Source organism: Populus alba, chromosome 9, assembly GCF_005239225.2.
Source record: "Populus alba chromosome 9, ASM523922v2, whole genome shotgun sequence".
Lineage (NCBI taxonomy): Eukaryota > Viridiplantae > Streptophyta > Magnoliopsida > Malpighiales > Salicaceae > Populus > Populus alba.
This window is the reverse complement of record NC_133292.1, coordinates 10,557,740-10,573,265: the sequence shown is the minus strand read 5'-3', so window position 1 is coordinate 10,573,265 and position 15,526 is coordinate 10,557,740. Positions and strand designations below refer to the sequence as shown.

The 15,526-nt window shown below is 34.0% G+C and overlaps 3 protein-coding genes across 3 annotated transcripts; all 3 read right to left on the bottom strand.

Moving 5' to 3' along the window:
* Window positions 1–412: 412 nt before the first annotated feature.
* LOC118058785 (probable amidase At4g34880) lies at window positions 413–3,077 on the bottom strand. The gene is made up of 5 exons (XM_035071541.2): window positions 2,472–3,077; window positions 1,740–1,954; window positions 1,374–1,613; window positions 1,077–1,275; window positions 413–998 (listed from the first exon to the last, which is right to left on the bottom strand). The coding sequence occupies exons 1-5, from the start codon at window positions 3,006–3,008 to the stop codon at window positions 606–608; spliced, it is 1,584 nt and encodes a 527-aa protein (XP_034927432.1). The 5' UTR covers window positions 3,009–3,077; the 3' UTR covers window positions 413–605.
* Window positions 3,078–6,048: 2,971 nt separating this feature from the next.
* On the bottom strand, window positions 6,049–8,870 carry LOC118058784 (probable amidase At4g34880). Its single transcript, XM_035071539.2, has 5 exons — window positions 8,285–8,870; window positions 7,573–7,787; window positions 7,209–7,451; window positions 6,901–7,099; window positions 6,049–6,705 (listed from the first exon to the last, which is right to left on the bottom strand). The coding sequence occupies exons 1-5, from the start codon at window positions 8,756–8,758 to the stop codon at window positions 6,424–6,426; spliced, it is 1,413 nt and encodes a 470-aa protein (XP_034927430.1). The 5' UTR covers window positions 8,759–8,870; the 3' UTR covers window positions 6,049–6,423.
* Window positions 8,871–11,654: 2,784 nt separating this feature from the next.
* LOC118058783 (eukaryotic translation initiation factor 4B3) lies at window positions 11,655–14,108 on the bottom strand. The gene is made up of 2 exons (XM_035071538.2): window positions 12,939–14,108; window positions 11,655–11,987 (listed from the first exon to the last, which is right to left on the bottom strand). Exons 1-2 carry the CDS (start codon window positions 14,024–14,026, stop codon window positions 11,912–11,914), a joined length of 1,164 nt encoding a protein of 387 aa, XP_034927429.1. The 5' UTR covers window positions 14,027–14,108; the 3' UTR covers window positions 11,655–11,911.
* Window positions 14,109–15,526: the final 1,418 nt, after the last annotated feature.

Here is a 15,526-nt window from a genome sequence, read left to right as displayed (position 1 = left end):
AATTTAAGAAAATCAAAACCCAGGCCCAAACCATTTTAATTTACAAAATTCTTAAAAAAATAGATAATTACAAAACAGATAATTTAACACGAGGCATTTATTAGGCCAGCTTTTTGAGTTTTGACACCTAAAGAGTTGGATTTTAGAACACGATTTAACAAGTTGAAATTCTTTCTTTTTTTTCGTCAAACCATGAAACATCAAATTTCTTTTGGAATTAGGTCTACATAAAATCCCTCCACAATCCAATGATGATGATGATGATGATGATGATGATGGAAAAAGGGAATGTTATAGATACCCTTTTGAAGCAATACTCCTAGCCATCAGGATAACTTTGGACCCCATTATTCAATGACATGCAGACAATGGCTAGTTTCCATTTCAGAGGAGAAATCAAGACAAGTTCAAAGACCGCAAACAATCAAGGCTTTATTGAGCTTGAAAGTCAGAATATCTTACGAGCAACTACGAGTTAATAATATATACAAGGGCCTTTTCCGGTTTTAAGGTGTCCTGGATGATTTTCTGAATCAATGCAGCAACTTATCTCTACCAGCACAAGGGGAAAAGTCCTTGTATACAAACCAGTCATCATTAGTATGTTACAAACTTCCAGAAAGAAATTCTGGAGTCATTTGAAAAGATTCAAGAAGAGGAGGCTCTCTCATCATTGTAGCTTGCTCAAAGTCATAAGCAATCTCAATTAGCTTTGGTTCAGTATCTTTTAATCCACCAAAACAGATCCCAAAAGGCATTCCATTGATATCATATCCAGCTGGGACAGTAATCCCAGGGTATCCACCAATTGCCAGCACGGATGTGGCACCTGAACCTGGTGTCACCATTGCATCCAAATTATTTTCCATCATCAGTTTCTCAAAACCATTTTGTGAGAGTTTTTCCATCAACTCTATAGCTTTCCTTTCTTTCTCTCCAATGCCATTCGTCTTCTCCGCTGCCATGAATGTATCCTGACCATACTCTTTATTCTTCTCCTGCATTTAACAGAAACATTATAATCAGCTGGGCTTTCTAAGGCCAGGTGTAACAAAGGAGAGAAATATAGCACTCACTAGATCGGGGTTATTTTTGTTGAAGGCTATAATATCAGCAAGTGACCAGACTGGAGAAATGATAAGATCTTTCAGGTAATCATTTAAGGAGAGTTTGAACTCGGCCATCATTAGTGTCAGTTCACCGCTTCGTGATGGATTGACAATAGTGTTTATGTTTGCTATCTCAAGATTGTCCACTACAGTGGCACCTCTTTCCCTACATTTTTCAAGATCAAATGCACATCATATAAACTGGACTAGAAAAAGAATAAAACTTCATATTGAAAACCATTTATGCCTAGTTCAATACTTTACCTTAATGTGTTCAGATGATGCTCAAAGATAGGAAATATAGATTCATTCAACAACTTCAAAAATGGGTTCCTAACTATGCCCAATATCTTTCCTTTGAGCCCGTTTGGATTGAGGAATTGCTTGTAACCACCAGCAGGTATGAACTTGGCTGCTCTTTGTGTTGCCTCATAATCTCTTGGATCAAAACCCACAATTACATCTAGTACTCGCACTGCATCAGACACTGTCCTGGTTACAGGCCTGCCAGTTCATCATTGAGAAATTCATTCTTTGCTAGAAGATTGCAGATGTTATGGCTTAGTCCTATAAGAGTTATTTTGTCAGGTTTGTTACTGGTTAGGTAATGATCAAGAAATATGATCTTACCCAATGGTGTCTAGGCTAGGCGCAACTGGAATAACACCAGCACGGCTAGTGAGACCCACAGTGGGTTTGAGACCTACAGCAGAGTTATGATCAGAGGGACATATGATGGAACTATGAGTCTCAGATCCAAGTGATACTGCCACCATGTTTGCGGCTACTGAAATTGCTGATCCACTGCTTGAGCCACATGGATCCCCTGTTACAAGGTAAGGATTCTGCATGTTTTCACATGTCAAGCATTGACTTCCGTTAGGGACTACAGACTTTTTGGTTAATCCTAGTATTATTAGTCCACGTGTGCTTCAAGAAACTGGGCACAATAACAAGTTCTCATGTATCAACCCAACCATGCAACCTTGGCATTGGTAAAGGGATTCTCATCATTTTTGTGTATTTTGATTATTGCAAGGTTCATTGTTGTGAAACTACACTGCAATGCAGCCCTCATTTATCTAGGAAGAGATAACCTATCAGGATATATAACATAAGATTACTCCTGAAATTATTTACTCATAATTGTAAAGAAATTCAGAAATTAACATTATCAACATTAAACGTTCCAACATATTAATAGACAAGCAATGTGCATTTTTCCAGCCAAAGACAGACCAGACCATTCATGTTGTGACAGTGGCTAGCACTATAAAATGCTATTAACCTCATAAAAAATTCAAGTGTAAGACTAAATAAACTAAAAAAAATATTTGAAGACATAAAATGAGAGAGCTTAACCACTCCTTGTCCAGATCTTGCACACCAACCATTAGGTACATGACTTAAAGAACGAAACTTGTACCATTCACTAAGACTAGCTTTTCCCATTATAACTGCACCAGCCTTTCTCAACTTCTCTACAACGCTTGCATCTCTGGCCACCACTGAACCCACCAAAGCGTAGGATCCAGCTGATGTGTTCAACTTATCTTTAGTCCCAATCGTGTCCTTTAACAACACTGGGATCCCATGTAAGTCCCCTAAGCTTCTCCTACCCCGATTCTCTCTCCTTTCTTCATCAGCATTTTTAGCTTGATCACGTGCATCTGGGTTGACTTCTATAATCCTGTGAAGCAGGGGATTGAGGGTTTTGATTTGGTTTATGTAGAAGTCTACGAGTTGTGTTGACGTCAGTTTACTTTCGGCGAAGGCTTGTTGGATTTCCTCTATGGTTGATTCTGGGATTGTGAAATTTTGGCCATTGACTGTGATGAATATTAAGAAGAGGAAGATCAAGGGTGGGACAAGGGAAGAAGAAGGGAGGTTGACCGCCATCTGTCTGCGCTCTAGAGAAACTTTAGTTTCTAGAGAAATTTTGGGCTTAGGGACCCAATGAGGAAAGCGAAATGGCAAGGCCATTTAATTTTTAAGTATCAAACAAATTAAAATAGCTTAGAGGTTCTCTGTAATTCAATCAATCTCACATTTGTACCGTGAATTGCTAAAATGTATCCATAATGCCTTTTAACTAAATATGTAAATATTTAATTAAATAAATTAATAATTATTTAAATAAATAAATAAAATTATTAATAATAAAAAGAATAGAAAAATTAAAAAATAGAGGCAAGTCAAAATATTTAACATTGTAATACGAATCATTTATTTAATTGTATTTAAAAAATTTATTTATGAAAATCAATTTGTAATAAAAATCAACAACACATAAAATTTGTTGAATAAATAAAAAGAAATTTTTTTATGCAAAGCTGCATATATTAAAATTTTTATAAAAAAATAAATGATTTTATTTTATAAAATAATTTTAGTCCATATAAAAAAAATAAAAAAAAATTATAAATAAACCACAATAATCTCAAAAAAAATTAAACAATCTATATAATGAAAAAAAATTCTTATTTCAAAAATGTTAGATAAGCCAAAACAATCACATAGAAGAGGTATTAATCAAAACACAAATGCAAAAATTATTTTAAAAATACATATAACAAATAGTAATTTAAAAAAATTATATATAAAAAATAGAAAATAAAATAGAATGAGACCAGGTGTTGTGGGCTTGGCAAGCCAGGGTCAGCACCTGGCCCACAAAGAAAGGCCTCGTGCAGGGACTTGTAAGTCTAGGCCCACACAAGCGGGACTTTTTTTTTAAGTGAATAGGACAGACGTTATTCGCCCTATTCTTTCTCAAAATAAAAAAAAATAACATACTTGTCTTAGCAAATGACACATTGTCTGTAAATCCCAAAATCTAGCCGCTAGTATGGCTAGAAAAATAGGGCTCTTTTTTTTAACCTTAAAACCAATTTTAAACCCATTTTTTTACCCAAAATATCTAGAAAACACTATAGAAATCTTGTTAAGCCAATACATGATCTCCAAAAACAAAACAAAAAATCGCGCCAAACCCCGAAATCAACCTGAAACTAAAAATCTTCCCAAGCTCATATATGTTTTTTAGGTATTTTCAAGATAAAAAAAACACATAGTCTTAACCCCCTCTCATCATATGGAATCTTTTAACATAAATATAGAATGTTTTGGTGGCTTAAATCTTCCCCAACAATAATTTTCTCTCTCTAAGCCAAAAACTGACAATTTTTTCTCTCTCCCCCACCCAAAAAATGATTAAGAAAGAGAAAAATAAAGTTTGGTATCAAAATGTATTTTGTTAAAATTGTAAGGACCAGTCACCCAATAGCTAAAAAAGATGGGGGGATGAAAATGAAATTTTGAAACAAATTTCAAGGTTATCTTATGTTACCCGTGTTTTTTACTTGAGTCTCTTATCTTTTCAATTGAACCTTCACCCCCCCTAATTAAAAAAAAAAAGAAAAAAGAAAAAGAAGCAATTGGGCTTCATTTGTGCTTTAAAGGGCTCAATTGTGTAAATCAAAATTTTAAGGATCAAATTAAAAATTTTCAAATATCTCACTGTTACAATTCCATAGTGAAATGTGAGAGGGATAACAATAAAGATGCCTATAGTAAAAGAGCCATGCCTTTTATATTATAAGTAATCAGGTGTGTAAATATTCATTTTGATCTCTTAAATTTTAATTTTTACATTTTTTATCTTTGTTGTTTTTAGTTTTGACATTTTGGTTTTATAACTTCATTTTACTAAAGTTTTAGTTCTCGACTGTTAAAAAAAGATAAAGAAAGTGATGTAGGAGTTTTTTTATCAATCATATGTGAATTTATTATATTATGACCATATTCATAGCTTGGTAGTTATGCATTTAAATAAGATAGACAAATACAAGTTCAAGAAGAGGTTTCGTCGCAACAAACCACCTACTTGATAAAAAAAATACTCATAACTTTTATATCTAATTATTGGATCGACTTAATTTTTTAAGAAAAATCTATAAGTTTTGTTTTATAATAGATATGCTTTTTGTAACTAGCCGAGATCAAAAAGACCTTCAATACCAATTTTGATATTTTCTTGTTTATTTCATAAATTTAGCTTATTTTCCAGGTTTTATGTTATTTATCTATTTGAATTAGAACTTTGATTATTCACATGTAAAGTAAATAAAAGACTTATTTAAGAGGTTGTAATCCATTTTTCGAGGGTAAACTATTGTAAGAGAATTGTTTAGTTATAAAACTGTAAATTAGGGTTTTTGTGTGATTCCATCTTCTAAAGAATCTCATCTTCTTTGTTCTTTGATTCTTATTCCTTGGCTTTAATTGTATTAGAAAGCCAATGGAAAAAGGAGGATACTGTTAAAACAATCCAAAGAAATACAAAAATAAAAGAGAAGGAGGCTGAAGTTTCATTGATATTGCATGATGTGATCACAATAATCTAAAAGGAATAAAGTTAATCTAAATACAAAAAGATTATATATAGGCTAAACTTAAAACAAAATAAAAATATTATTAAGGTATCAGTACCTACAAAAAATAATTAGTATGGATTAGATTGTGTTTGATTTTGAGTTTTAGAACATATTAGAAGGTGTTTTAAAGTTATAAATTGAATTAACTTAGATTATTTTTTTTTCACATATTTTTTAGTTTTAGGGAGAAAATAAACAAGACGAGGAAGACAGCTTTAGTTTGAATTATATGTGCCTGCAAAAGTTATGTCCATAATGTCAGCAAGTACGTGTACATATATATATATATATATATATATATATATATATATATATATATATAGAGAGAGAGAGAGAGAGAGAGAGAGAGATGGAAATCCTTGGGAATCCCAAGTTTAAGTGACTTAAATTGCTTTTCGAAACCTTAATTTTAGTGAGTTCTTTCTTTGTTTTGGATAATATTCAGAGAATAACAAGAGTTCTCAAAATTTTAAAGCAACAATTTTTTTCCTTTGTGCCAGGGATTATCTAAACAATCAGATATCACCCTTTCTAAATTGCATTCACGCTGAAAGCATCAGTTCAATGTCAACAAGAACCTGTCCAAGTATCTTTCTTGATATTCGACTAAAATTGTTTACAAACACTGGCTTGGCATCTAAAATTAAATGAAATCCTCCAATCTCTCTTGTTCCGGCGAGTTACAGATCGGCCAAATCTATTGGCTGGACTCTAAATCAGAGAGGGAGAGAGGAGATTGAAGATATGAAATGCAGTAGCAAATGTTTATTTCAAAACGTAGTGGGAAAACTTTGGGCTCAAGTACAAAGAGAAGGACAAGGAGGCTTGCGAGACAGTGTAGCCTGCTCAAAAGAATAAGCAATCTCAATCAGCTTCGTCTACATGCCTTTCAGTCCCCCAAAACAGATACCAAATGGCATTGCACTGCTGCCATACCCTGCTGGAACTGTAATTGCGGGGTAACCTCCAATAGCTAGCACAGTAGAAGCAGCTGCACCGAGTGTCACCATGGCATCCAACTCATTCTCCTTCATCATTTTTTCAAATCCTTCTTGTGACAGACTTTCCATATGCTTCACTGCCTTCATCTCCTCCTCTCCGAGCCCATTTGTCTTCTCCGACTTGATAAGTAGTTCCTGACCATGTATGTCCAGGTTTTCCTGAAACAGACAATGGCATGTATGCCATCTATTAAATCAAACGCAGAAACATGCAGGAATCTCCTCGTTGATAGGGAAGCACAAATTGAGTGCCAGATTATTTTGTAAATTGATTGAGAGCGAGTTAAGTTTCTCAGCCAACTTCATTTTGCTTGGCAAAAAAGCAAAAAATCACTAAATTCAGAAATAACTAACCAGTTCAGGATTATTGGTGTTCAAAGCTATAATGTCTGCCAGTGATCTCACAGGAGATTTGACGAGCTCTTCTAAGTACTTATTGATGGTTTCCTTGAACTCAGCTAGCATCACCAAATCTTCACCACTTTGATCGGGATCCATAATGACATCGATGTTTGCAATTTCAAGATTATCCACTACAGTTGCACCTCCTCGGCTACAATTTCCAGGGGTAAAGTTTTGTAACACGACTGGAGTATCAACATTGATGTGTGTGATTGTGTCCAAGTTTATAGGACCTATCTCTGCTCGTGTTCAATACGTACCTCAATACTTCCAGATGGTGATCAAATGTTGATACAATCACTGGATCCTTGAAATATGTCTCAAATGGATTTCTGACTATTCCCAGTCTCTTTCCTTCGAGACCATCTTTTTTCAGAGACTTTTTATAACCATCTGCGGGGATAAACTCGGATGCTTCTTTCGTTGCTTCGCAATCTCTTGGGTCAAAACCAACAATTGCATCAAGCAAATACACAACATCTGATACTGTCCTGCATATAGGCCTGCATTTTCATTTCAACGAAAAATCATCGGATAAACATCTGCAAACCATAAATGGCAAGTTACAGATCAGTCAACTAATTTATACTTAACACCTATACTTAGTTTTGCTGGTTTACTCACCCAACTGAGTCCTGGCGGGATGAAATTGGGATCACACCAGAGCGGCTGGTGAGTCCGACAGTTGGCTTGAGCCCAACAACTGAGTTGTGATCTGATGGGCAGAGGATAGAGCCATCAGTTTCAGTCCCCAGTGATACTGCCACCATGTTTGCAGCTACAGATATTGCTGATCCACTGCTTGATCCACATGGATCGCCCCCTTCCACATATGGATTCTGCACATCCCACATAAAAATTGATGCATTTTCTATTATTGTCACACTTGGTAATTGATCATTGCACAAAATTTGAATGCTTGAATTAAAAAAAATCAAAACAGCAGAATCGGTAATAAAATTTAACAAACAAAAGACAAAAGAAAAGAAAGAGAGCTCAACATTGAGGATTCCTTTATAAATTTGTTTTCCAATACTTTCTATCATACTCATACATTTAGCGATCAAGATTAGAGGTAATTGACTAAATTAAGCCTACGGTAGAAACAACTCGAGAAAATCTTCATTGCGATGTATCATCATTCATCCAGTTCTACAGTTATAAACCATTGGTTTGGGCCACTAACAACGCAAATGGGGCAGTCGCGACGAGCACATCTTGCACTATGAGGGTAAGTAGTGTCACAAATTTATCAAGGTTTATAACAAGTTACTAACTACAATGAGAGCATAAAATGCAGAACCAAAAACATAAAGGGAAAGGGAAAGAAACTAACCACAGCTTGACCTCCTCTAGCACACCAACCACTAGGAATGCCATCGGACCTAAAATGACTCCACTCACTAAGACTCGCCTTCCCTAAAATCACAGCACCAGCATTCCTCAATCTCTCCACCACGTGAGCATCACGTGCAACCTCGGACCCCAAAAGGGCATGGGACCCAGCAGTGGTGCTCAACTTATCTTTTGTAGCAATGTTGTCCTTCAACAGCACTGGGATCCCATGCAAGTCCCCCAGGAACCGCCGGCCCTGATTTCTTTCCCTTTCTTGATCAGCCTTTTCAGCTTGATCTAACGCGTCTGGATTGACTTCTAGCACGCTGTGAAGTAGAGGATTCAGTTCTTGGATTTGGTTCAAGTAGAAGTTGACTAACTGTTTTGAGGTTAATTTGTTTTCAGTGAATGCTTGTTGGGTTTCTTGGATTGTGGCTTCCTTGATTGTGAATTGTGAACCTTTGACTGTGTCCATGATGCTTTTTAACGGTGCAGAAGAGAGGACCGTCGGAGGGTTTTGTTTTCCTCTCCTCGATGACTATTATTGACATGGAGCAGATGGAAATGCTTAGCTTTATAGTGGCCGAAGGTCAACGTGTCCGTCAAGGCTACGGTACGGTATGGTATACCTTCTCTGCCAGCCTTCGAACTCGAAACCATCCACTTGTGCATCAGCATACAACCCATAAAAGATTAAGTTATAAGAAGGTTGTCAGTTCTATTTCATTTCGTTTAGAATGATGGAAACATTTTATATTAATTTAAAAAAATAAAATAAAATAAATAAATTTTATTTTATTTTAAATCTCGGATTTGTTCCAGATTTTTCTGCTAAATTCCGCCTAAAATATTCCGGTTTCATTCCATATGTTTCCATTCCGCTCTTAAAAAGTCATTAAATCAAATTGAACCTTATTTAATTTAATTAATTAAACCATCCAATTATAAAAAACTCTTTTTCATTACTATTTTCAATAACAATGCTATTAATAATAATATTAAAAATTATTATTACTATTTTCATTAACAATAATATTAATTTTTTAAAATTAGATTTATCACTAATATATATGGTTTATATTCATGTTATTTTTTTCATGTTTATACTTTGTAGGAATTTGAGCAAAATAAAAAATGTTTTATATTTCATTAGCCTTGATAATATTGACGTAACTTTATATTTAAAATATTTTTGTTAAAACATTTTACTTTCATAATATTTTGATATTTTTATTTAAGTTATCTATTTAATCTTGACTATTTAAAAATATTTTAAATTTTAAAATTATATTTGTTTGGCATTGTGTTTGTATTGCATAATTTATAATTAATTTATCTTGAATTTGAATTATGTTTGTTGAATATATATATATATATATATATATATATATATATGAACAGTACAACCTTGAAACTGCATGCCAAAATAATTTAAAATTAAAACATTTTATTTTAATTGAAAAAATAAAATACCAACCTTGATTTATACTTCATTACTGTTTCTTTTATTGTATGTGGGCATTCTTCAGTGTAGACAGATTACAAAGAACTTGCTGCAGCCGGCGCTGGAACGGATGGCCTGTTCATTTGGTTTTATTTTTATAATATTGTTCAAATTAAAGGTAAATACTCGAATTGAATTAGAATTAGATTACCCTTCTTTGACATCGTTGTAGCTCTCTAGTTGTTGTGGACAGACCTTCTAGATGGTTGAATCATGTAGAATGAAACGAGCTCAACTAAGCTATCTCAAAAGCCTAGCAAATACGCTTTCAAGGGAGGATCTCTAGACGTTCTGATACTACTATACTAGCCCTACAGCGGGCACTATCATCATGACATATATATGGTCTCTGTTGTTAAAATGATTTTTTTTTTCATTGAAGTGCATGTAAAAAATATATTATATTTTTTTTACTATTAAAAAAAAATCATATTGACAATTTAGCTCTTTTAAATAAATAGATTCTGTCATTGGTTTATAGTTGTTGAACTTTAATTTCAAGGATGACAGTGAATCTGCACTCACATTATCATTTTGAATTCAAATTCAAGAGGAAAAAAAATCTTGAATTTAATTTTAGTGAGCAGCGAGGGTTACTTTGGCTGTTAAAAAAAGAAAAAAAGCTTTCTACTTGACTGCATTCAATATTTCCTAATTGAGCAGCATTCTAGCCGTTCTTGCCATCACACTGCATTTTAGTTTATTTATTTTTGTATTTTAAAAATATTTTTAAAAAAAAAAAAAAATTTTATTTTTTTATTAACTTTAAATTAATATAATAAATTTTAAAAAATAAAAAAATTATTAATATATATTTTTAATATAAAAAATTATTTAAAAAATAACTATAATTATACTGTGAAACAAGCTCACATGTGGGAACGTGTCAATGTCTTTCTGATGCCCACAGAACAGAGGCCTCGCGCGGGCCAACTTCAATTCCTAAATTGCTTGTTCATAATCAACTGGCCTTCGGTCGTCCTATGGTACTCGTTTCTCCACTTCCAAACCAGCTCTGCCTTTTATTTGATCGTAAAGGCCCAGCTCGCATGCGATCCTGTGTCCCCATCTCCACAAACCTGGAATAAGATGCGTTCTTTTATAGAGCTGTGGACAGCCCACGCAATCGATTTTGACCACAGAGTGGGGAATCCTCCGAAAGAAACAAGCATCGACAGTCTCATGGGTGGCCTGAGGAATAAAATGGGTGTAGTGGGTTCAACTATTCTTAAAACTCCACAACTTGGAATTTTGATCTAAGGTCTTTCTTGGACGTCAGCAATTGCTAATTTAGGGATAAGATCATATGATTCCACTGAACATTTTTCTATCCAAAACAAGCTCCAACATGTACTGCTAACATTTCCAAGAAGTGTCCTGGAAGGGATGGACGCCAGCATTCTATTTCTGTGTGCCAACAATTTGTAGTGTTCAACCCAAAATACTAAATGCGTAGAGTTTTTGCTGGAGAATCTGTGGTCTTGTAGATGCAACTCTACCAGAACCAGAAACACAAAGGAACTTGAAACACAAGCTTATTTCAGCTATTAGTCTGAAATCACACTTTTCTATGGCTTTAGATATTGTCTCGAAAAAGACAGTGGAGATATATCATAGTATAATCAAGACATATCTAACAAAACCTGCATAATATCATCAATTTTATATGGGAATAACGTGCGTTGCCTTGTTTACTGGAGCATTTGTAATAGAAATTTACAAACATAAGCTTAATGGTCAAGCATTTGTAATAGAAATATACAAACATAAGATTTAATGGTCCAGCACTGAGAAATATCAAACGAATCGATGCGCATGCTAGATTTCCAACAACCAAAATCAGCACTCAGAATGAATAGAAAGGAGATGAACAGGTAGTAATGTAATAAAACATATCCTGAAGTTTCAACCCAAACTATAAAACAAGCTACAAAACCAAACCAGTGTTAATTACTTGTAAGCCTACCAAAATTGTCTCAACACTGTTCAACAATAGCAAGAGTCCTGGCAAAACTCGCAAAATTATAATGGAGAAACAACACCTTGGACTACCGATAAATTATAAATGTTCCTACTCTTTTCTTTTTCTCAATCCTCAGCATTTCATTTGCAAAAACTCCATCTTCAGTTTCCTTCAGCAACTTCGTCCTCGGTAGCAAGCCCATCTTCAGCATTATTTCCATTCTCAGTTGTCTCAGCACTGCGTTCAAGGAAATATTAATTTCACAAAATTAAGCAGTTCATTGCATAACAATTCATACATAATCAAAGACATGCAAATGCCTAAAACTCTAAACTTTCACATTTGATTTGAAATAGATTTCATTCAATACAATTTGAGTCAGGCAGCAATTAAAATCAAACAAACATGGCAAACAGAAACCATATCATAGGCCAAATACTTTTCCAGTAGGTTTTATTATCTGATATGGTAAGGCCAGTTAATACTTATAACAGTTTTAGGAGACAGGAAATCCATCTGACAAATCTGCATAACTAGAATATCCAGAGTGAGTTGTGCTTATCACGTATATCAACCTCTTTAGCACAAACTTAAAAGTAGAGAGTTTTTATAACTTCAAACCACACAATTTTGCACATACCTAGCAATCAGCTCCCATCCACAAAGCTAACACCAATTGAGATTGTAATCCAAATTCTTAAGAATATGAAAGATTCCCTTTCTTAATACATGAATTCCAAAAGCGGAAATCAAGAGTTGTAATTCACACAGCAATCTCATAGATTTCTCTAAAGTTATGAAGAAAATCGGTTTTAAAATAAAAGCAACACATAAAGTTCGGTAGCTCAGTTCCAACTTAGCAAGTAAGAACATGAATGCAGCAGGAGGCCCTGTCTAATCAGGTTTCGCATGAGTTCCTACAATTTTGACAGCGCAAAACAGCTCTCAAAAACACTAAGACAGAAGAACCAGAACACACTATCTTATCAGGTTAACATAACTTTTCAGGCAGTGATCCCAAGTATACACAATTCAAGAGATACCAACTCCCTCCCAATTAAAACAAGATGCTCTAATTCTGCCCCACAAACAAAAACTAAACCAAGCATGAAAGAACACCAATATACCATCTAAACTAGACTAACATCTCCTAAGCAACTAATCAATCAAAGATCTAATAAAACAAACCTCTGTGGACGAGAACCAGAATCAGCAACATCAGGCTTCCTCCAACTTCTCTCATTGCCTGAACCTCCACGACCAATCCCAAATCCCCTTTTTCCAAAGGAATCGCTTCTCTCCACATCCTTACTTCTCTCACTGCTAATTTTCACAGACTCCAACTTCTCATCAATCTCCTTATGATCCATCCCTTTCTCCTTCAACACCTCCTCTCTTGGTCTCGCGTCTCCAAACGGGTTTGACCCTTTAGGCTTCTCTACCGCCCCATTCCCATCACTGACAGGCAAAGTTCTTGGCTGCAACTTCAATTTCGGCCTCTCACCAACACTGCCACTGTTAAAACTCTCATCTTTTTTCCTCCCCCAATTATCTGAATCAGCAGCACCACCACTAAACCCATGTCTTTCTCTCGATAACGAATCGTAACCCCCTCTCCTCTCAAACCCACCATTATTCGCTCCTCCAAATCTCCTTGGCCCATCATTCGTTGTCTTATTAGAAACCCAGCTAGCCGATTCATCAGCTTTTGATTGGGAATCGAAAAACGAAGATCCCCTCTCCCTTTCCCTCCTCTCGTATACATTCCCTGCTGGGGATTTTTTCGTTTTCGACCAGTCATCAATCTCATCCGCTCGTGAAATAGCAAATTCCTTACTCGACTCCCTATTAGAAACCCTAGAGTTTCCGTTACCACCACCACCCCATCTCGAATTCGATTCTTCTCCTCCGTTACGATAACTTAAACCATACGATTTAAACCCGCCGCCGAGGCGGGCCCTGTCGAGCTCTTCAGCGGAGCGTTCGCGGGGTCTAGTTGGGAGATTGAAGAGATCAGGCTCGTGACTCGACTTGGCCAGAGAATAATTAGAAAACTCAGCAAGAGACAAGGTTTGGTTTTTTTTCTTTTTGGGTTGTTTGGTGGCGGCGGCTGCAGCTAAAGAAGGGAATTCAGCAACGCCACCGAGTGGTTGAGCGGCGAAAGTAGATGCTTGTTGGGATTTTTCGTGTTCTTGCTGGAGTTCAGCTTCGTGTTCTTCGGCGTCTAAAGCCCACGCACCGGGTTTGCTCCAAGGAGAAGACACTGTTGCCGCCATGGTGAAGTTGCCGTTTTCGCTCTGATTTTTTTTCTGTCTGCAAAGGTTTTGGTTTTGAGGTTGTAAAGATTGCGTGCATTGGCAGCGGAAAGGTAAAAATAAGGGGGTGGGTTTGATCGGACGGTGGATAATGGGTGTTGGAGATTCTTGGAGTATTTGATGGTGAGGATTAGTTCGTATTCAGAATTATATTTATATCTGTGTATTTTAGCATAAAATTGGGTTGTCGGCTGTTTTTAAAAATATTTTATTTGAAAAGTATTAAAATAATATTTTTAAAAATTTTAAAAATTTATTTTTAATATAAAACATATTTACTTGGAAAATATTAAAATAATATTTTTTTAAATTTTTAAAAATTTATTTCTAATATAAAACATCAAAATGATTTAAAAATAATAATTAAAAAATATATAATTAATTTGTAGGGAAAACAAACTTATAATGTGGATTTTTCTTCAATAAAATATAAATAATTTTAACATGTTAAATTTTCTATTGTGTTAAGTAAACTTCAGTTAAGTTAACTTATGTTAATTTAACCCAATAAAAAAATTAAAATGATATTATTTTTTTTAAAAAAAAGTCAGAATATGCTTCTACTGAATTGATTTTTTCTCTTACACCCGAACCAAGTTGAAAGATAATCAATTAAGTCTTGAAATAATTTATTTTGCCCGGTTTAATAAATGATATTAAATAGTTTTAATCCCTAATCCTCACGTGAATCTATTGTTTCAAATTACATGAAACATTCTTCCTCTCTTTTTATCATGTTATATATAACACATGATTACTTGATCAGGTAAATATTTACCATTTACAAATTCATTCTTTAACATATAATTTTTTTAATTCATTTTTATATGTTTAAATAATTATTTGATCTCAATATATTCAATTTAACATATATATATATATATATATATATATATATATATATATATATATATTATTGGAATCGAAAACATACTTGTATCGTCAGATTGTTCATTTGATAACTAGCAGCATCTTTGCCACGACAATTTTCTAGGCCATCTCAAATTCTTAATTAATGTAAACGACAAATACATTGAAAAATAAAAATAAAATTTAAAAAAGAGGGAATTTCCCTGTACTACTTCACAATATATTATTTATTAAAATAATACTTGTTTTAGCTTTTCTTATTTATTTTTTATTTTATTTTTATTCTTTTAATATTATATTTATTGGAGATTAAACTTCATTTATTTTTTTTAATTTATTTTCAATAAAGATCATTTTAAATAAGCCATACTAGAGTATGCTGATGATTTTTTAATGGAGTCGCCAAAAATTTATAGAAACAATTTTAATCACTTGAAATTAAACAAGCACACATGTACAAATATATAATTTTATTAAATATATAACAGAGTACAATCTCTATCTAAAGTATTCTTTCAAAAGAATAAGACAATCCTATGATTCTTCTATTATATTTGATGTATGATGACTTTATTTATTTGAGAAATCAAG

Bases quoted from the DNA above. Each gene is read 5' to 3' on its own strand.
- LOC118058785 (XM_035071541.2), bottom strand. From the start codon at position 3,008: ATGGCGGTCAACCTCCCTTCTTCTTCCCTTGTCCCACCCTTGATCTTC. The intron at 1,955-2,471 runs GTTAAGCTCTCT...GAAAACATGCAG, and splicing joins CAAGATCTGGACAAGGAGTG to AATCCTTACCTTGTAACAGG. The intron at 999-1,076 runs GTGAGTGCTATA...TGTTAAATGCAG, and splicing joins ACAAAAATAACCCCGATCTA to GAGAAGAATAAAGAGTATGG.
- LOC118058783 (XM_035071538.2), bottom strand. From the start codon at position 14,026: ATGGCGGCAACAGTGTCTTCTCCTTGGAGCAAACCCGGTGCGTGGGCT. The intron at 11,988-12,938 runs GTTTGTTTTATT...CCTTGAACGCAG, and splicing joins TCTGGTTCTCGTCCACAGAG to TGCTGAGACAACTGAGAATG.
- LOC118058784 (XM_035071539.2), bottom strand. From the start codon at position 8,758: ATGGACACAGTCAAAGGTTCACAATTCACAATCAAGGAAGCCACAATC. The intron at 7,452-7,572 runs GTGAGTAAACCA...ATGAAAATGCAG, and splicing joins TCCCGCCAGGACTCAGTTGG to GCCTATATGCAGGACAGTAT. The intron at 7,100-7,208 runs GTACGTATTGAA...TGGAAATTGTAG, and splicing joins CACCATCTGGAAGTATTGAG to CCGAGGAGGTGCAACTGTAG.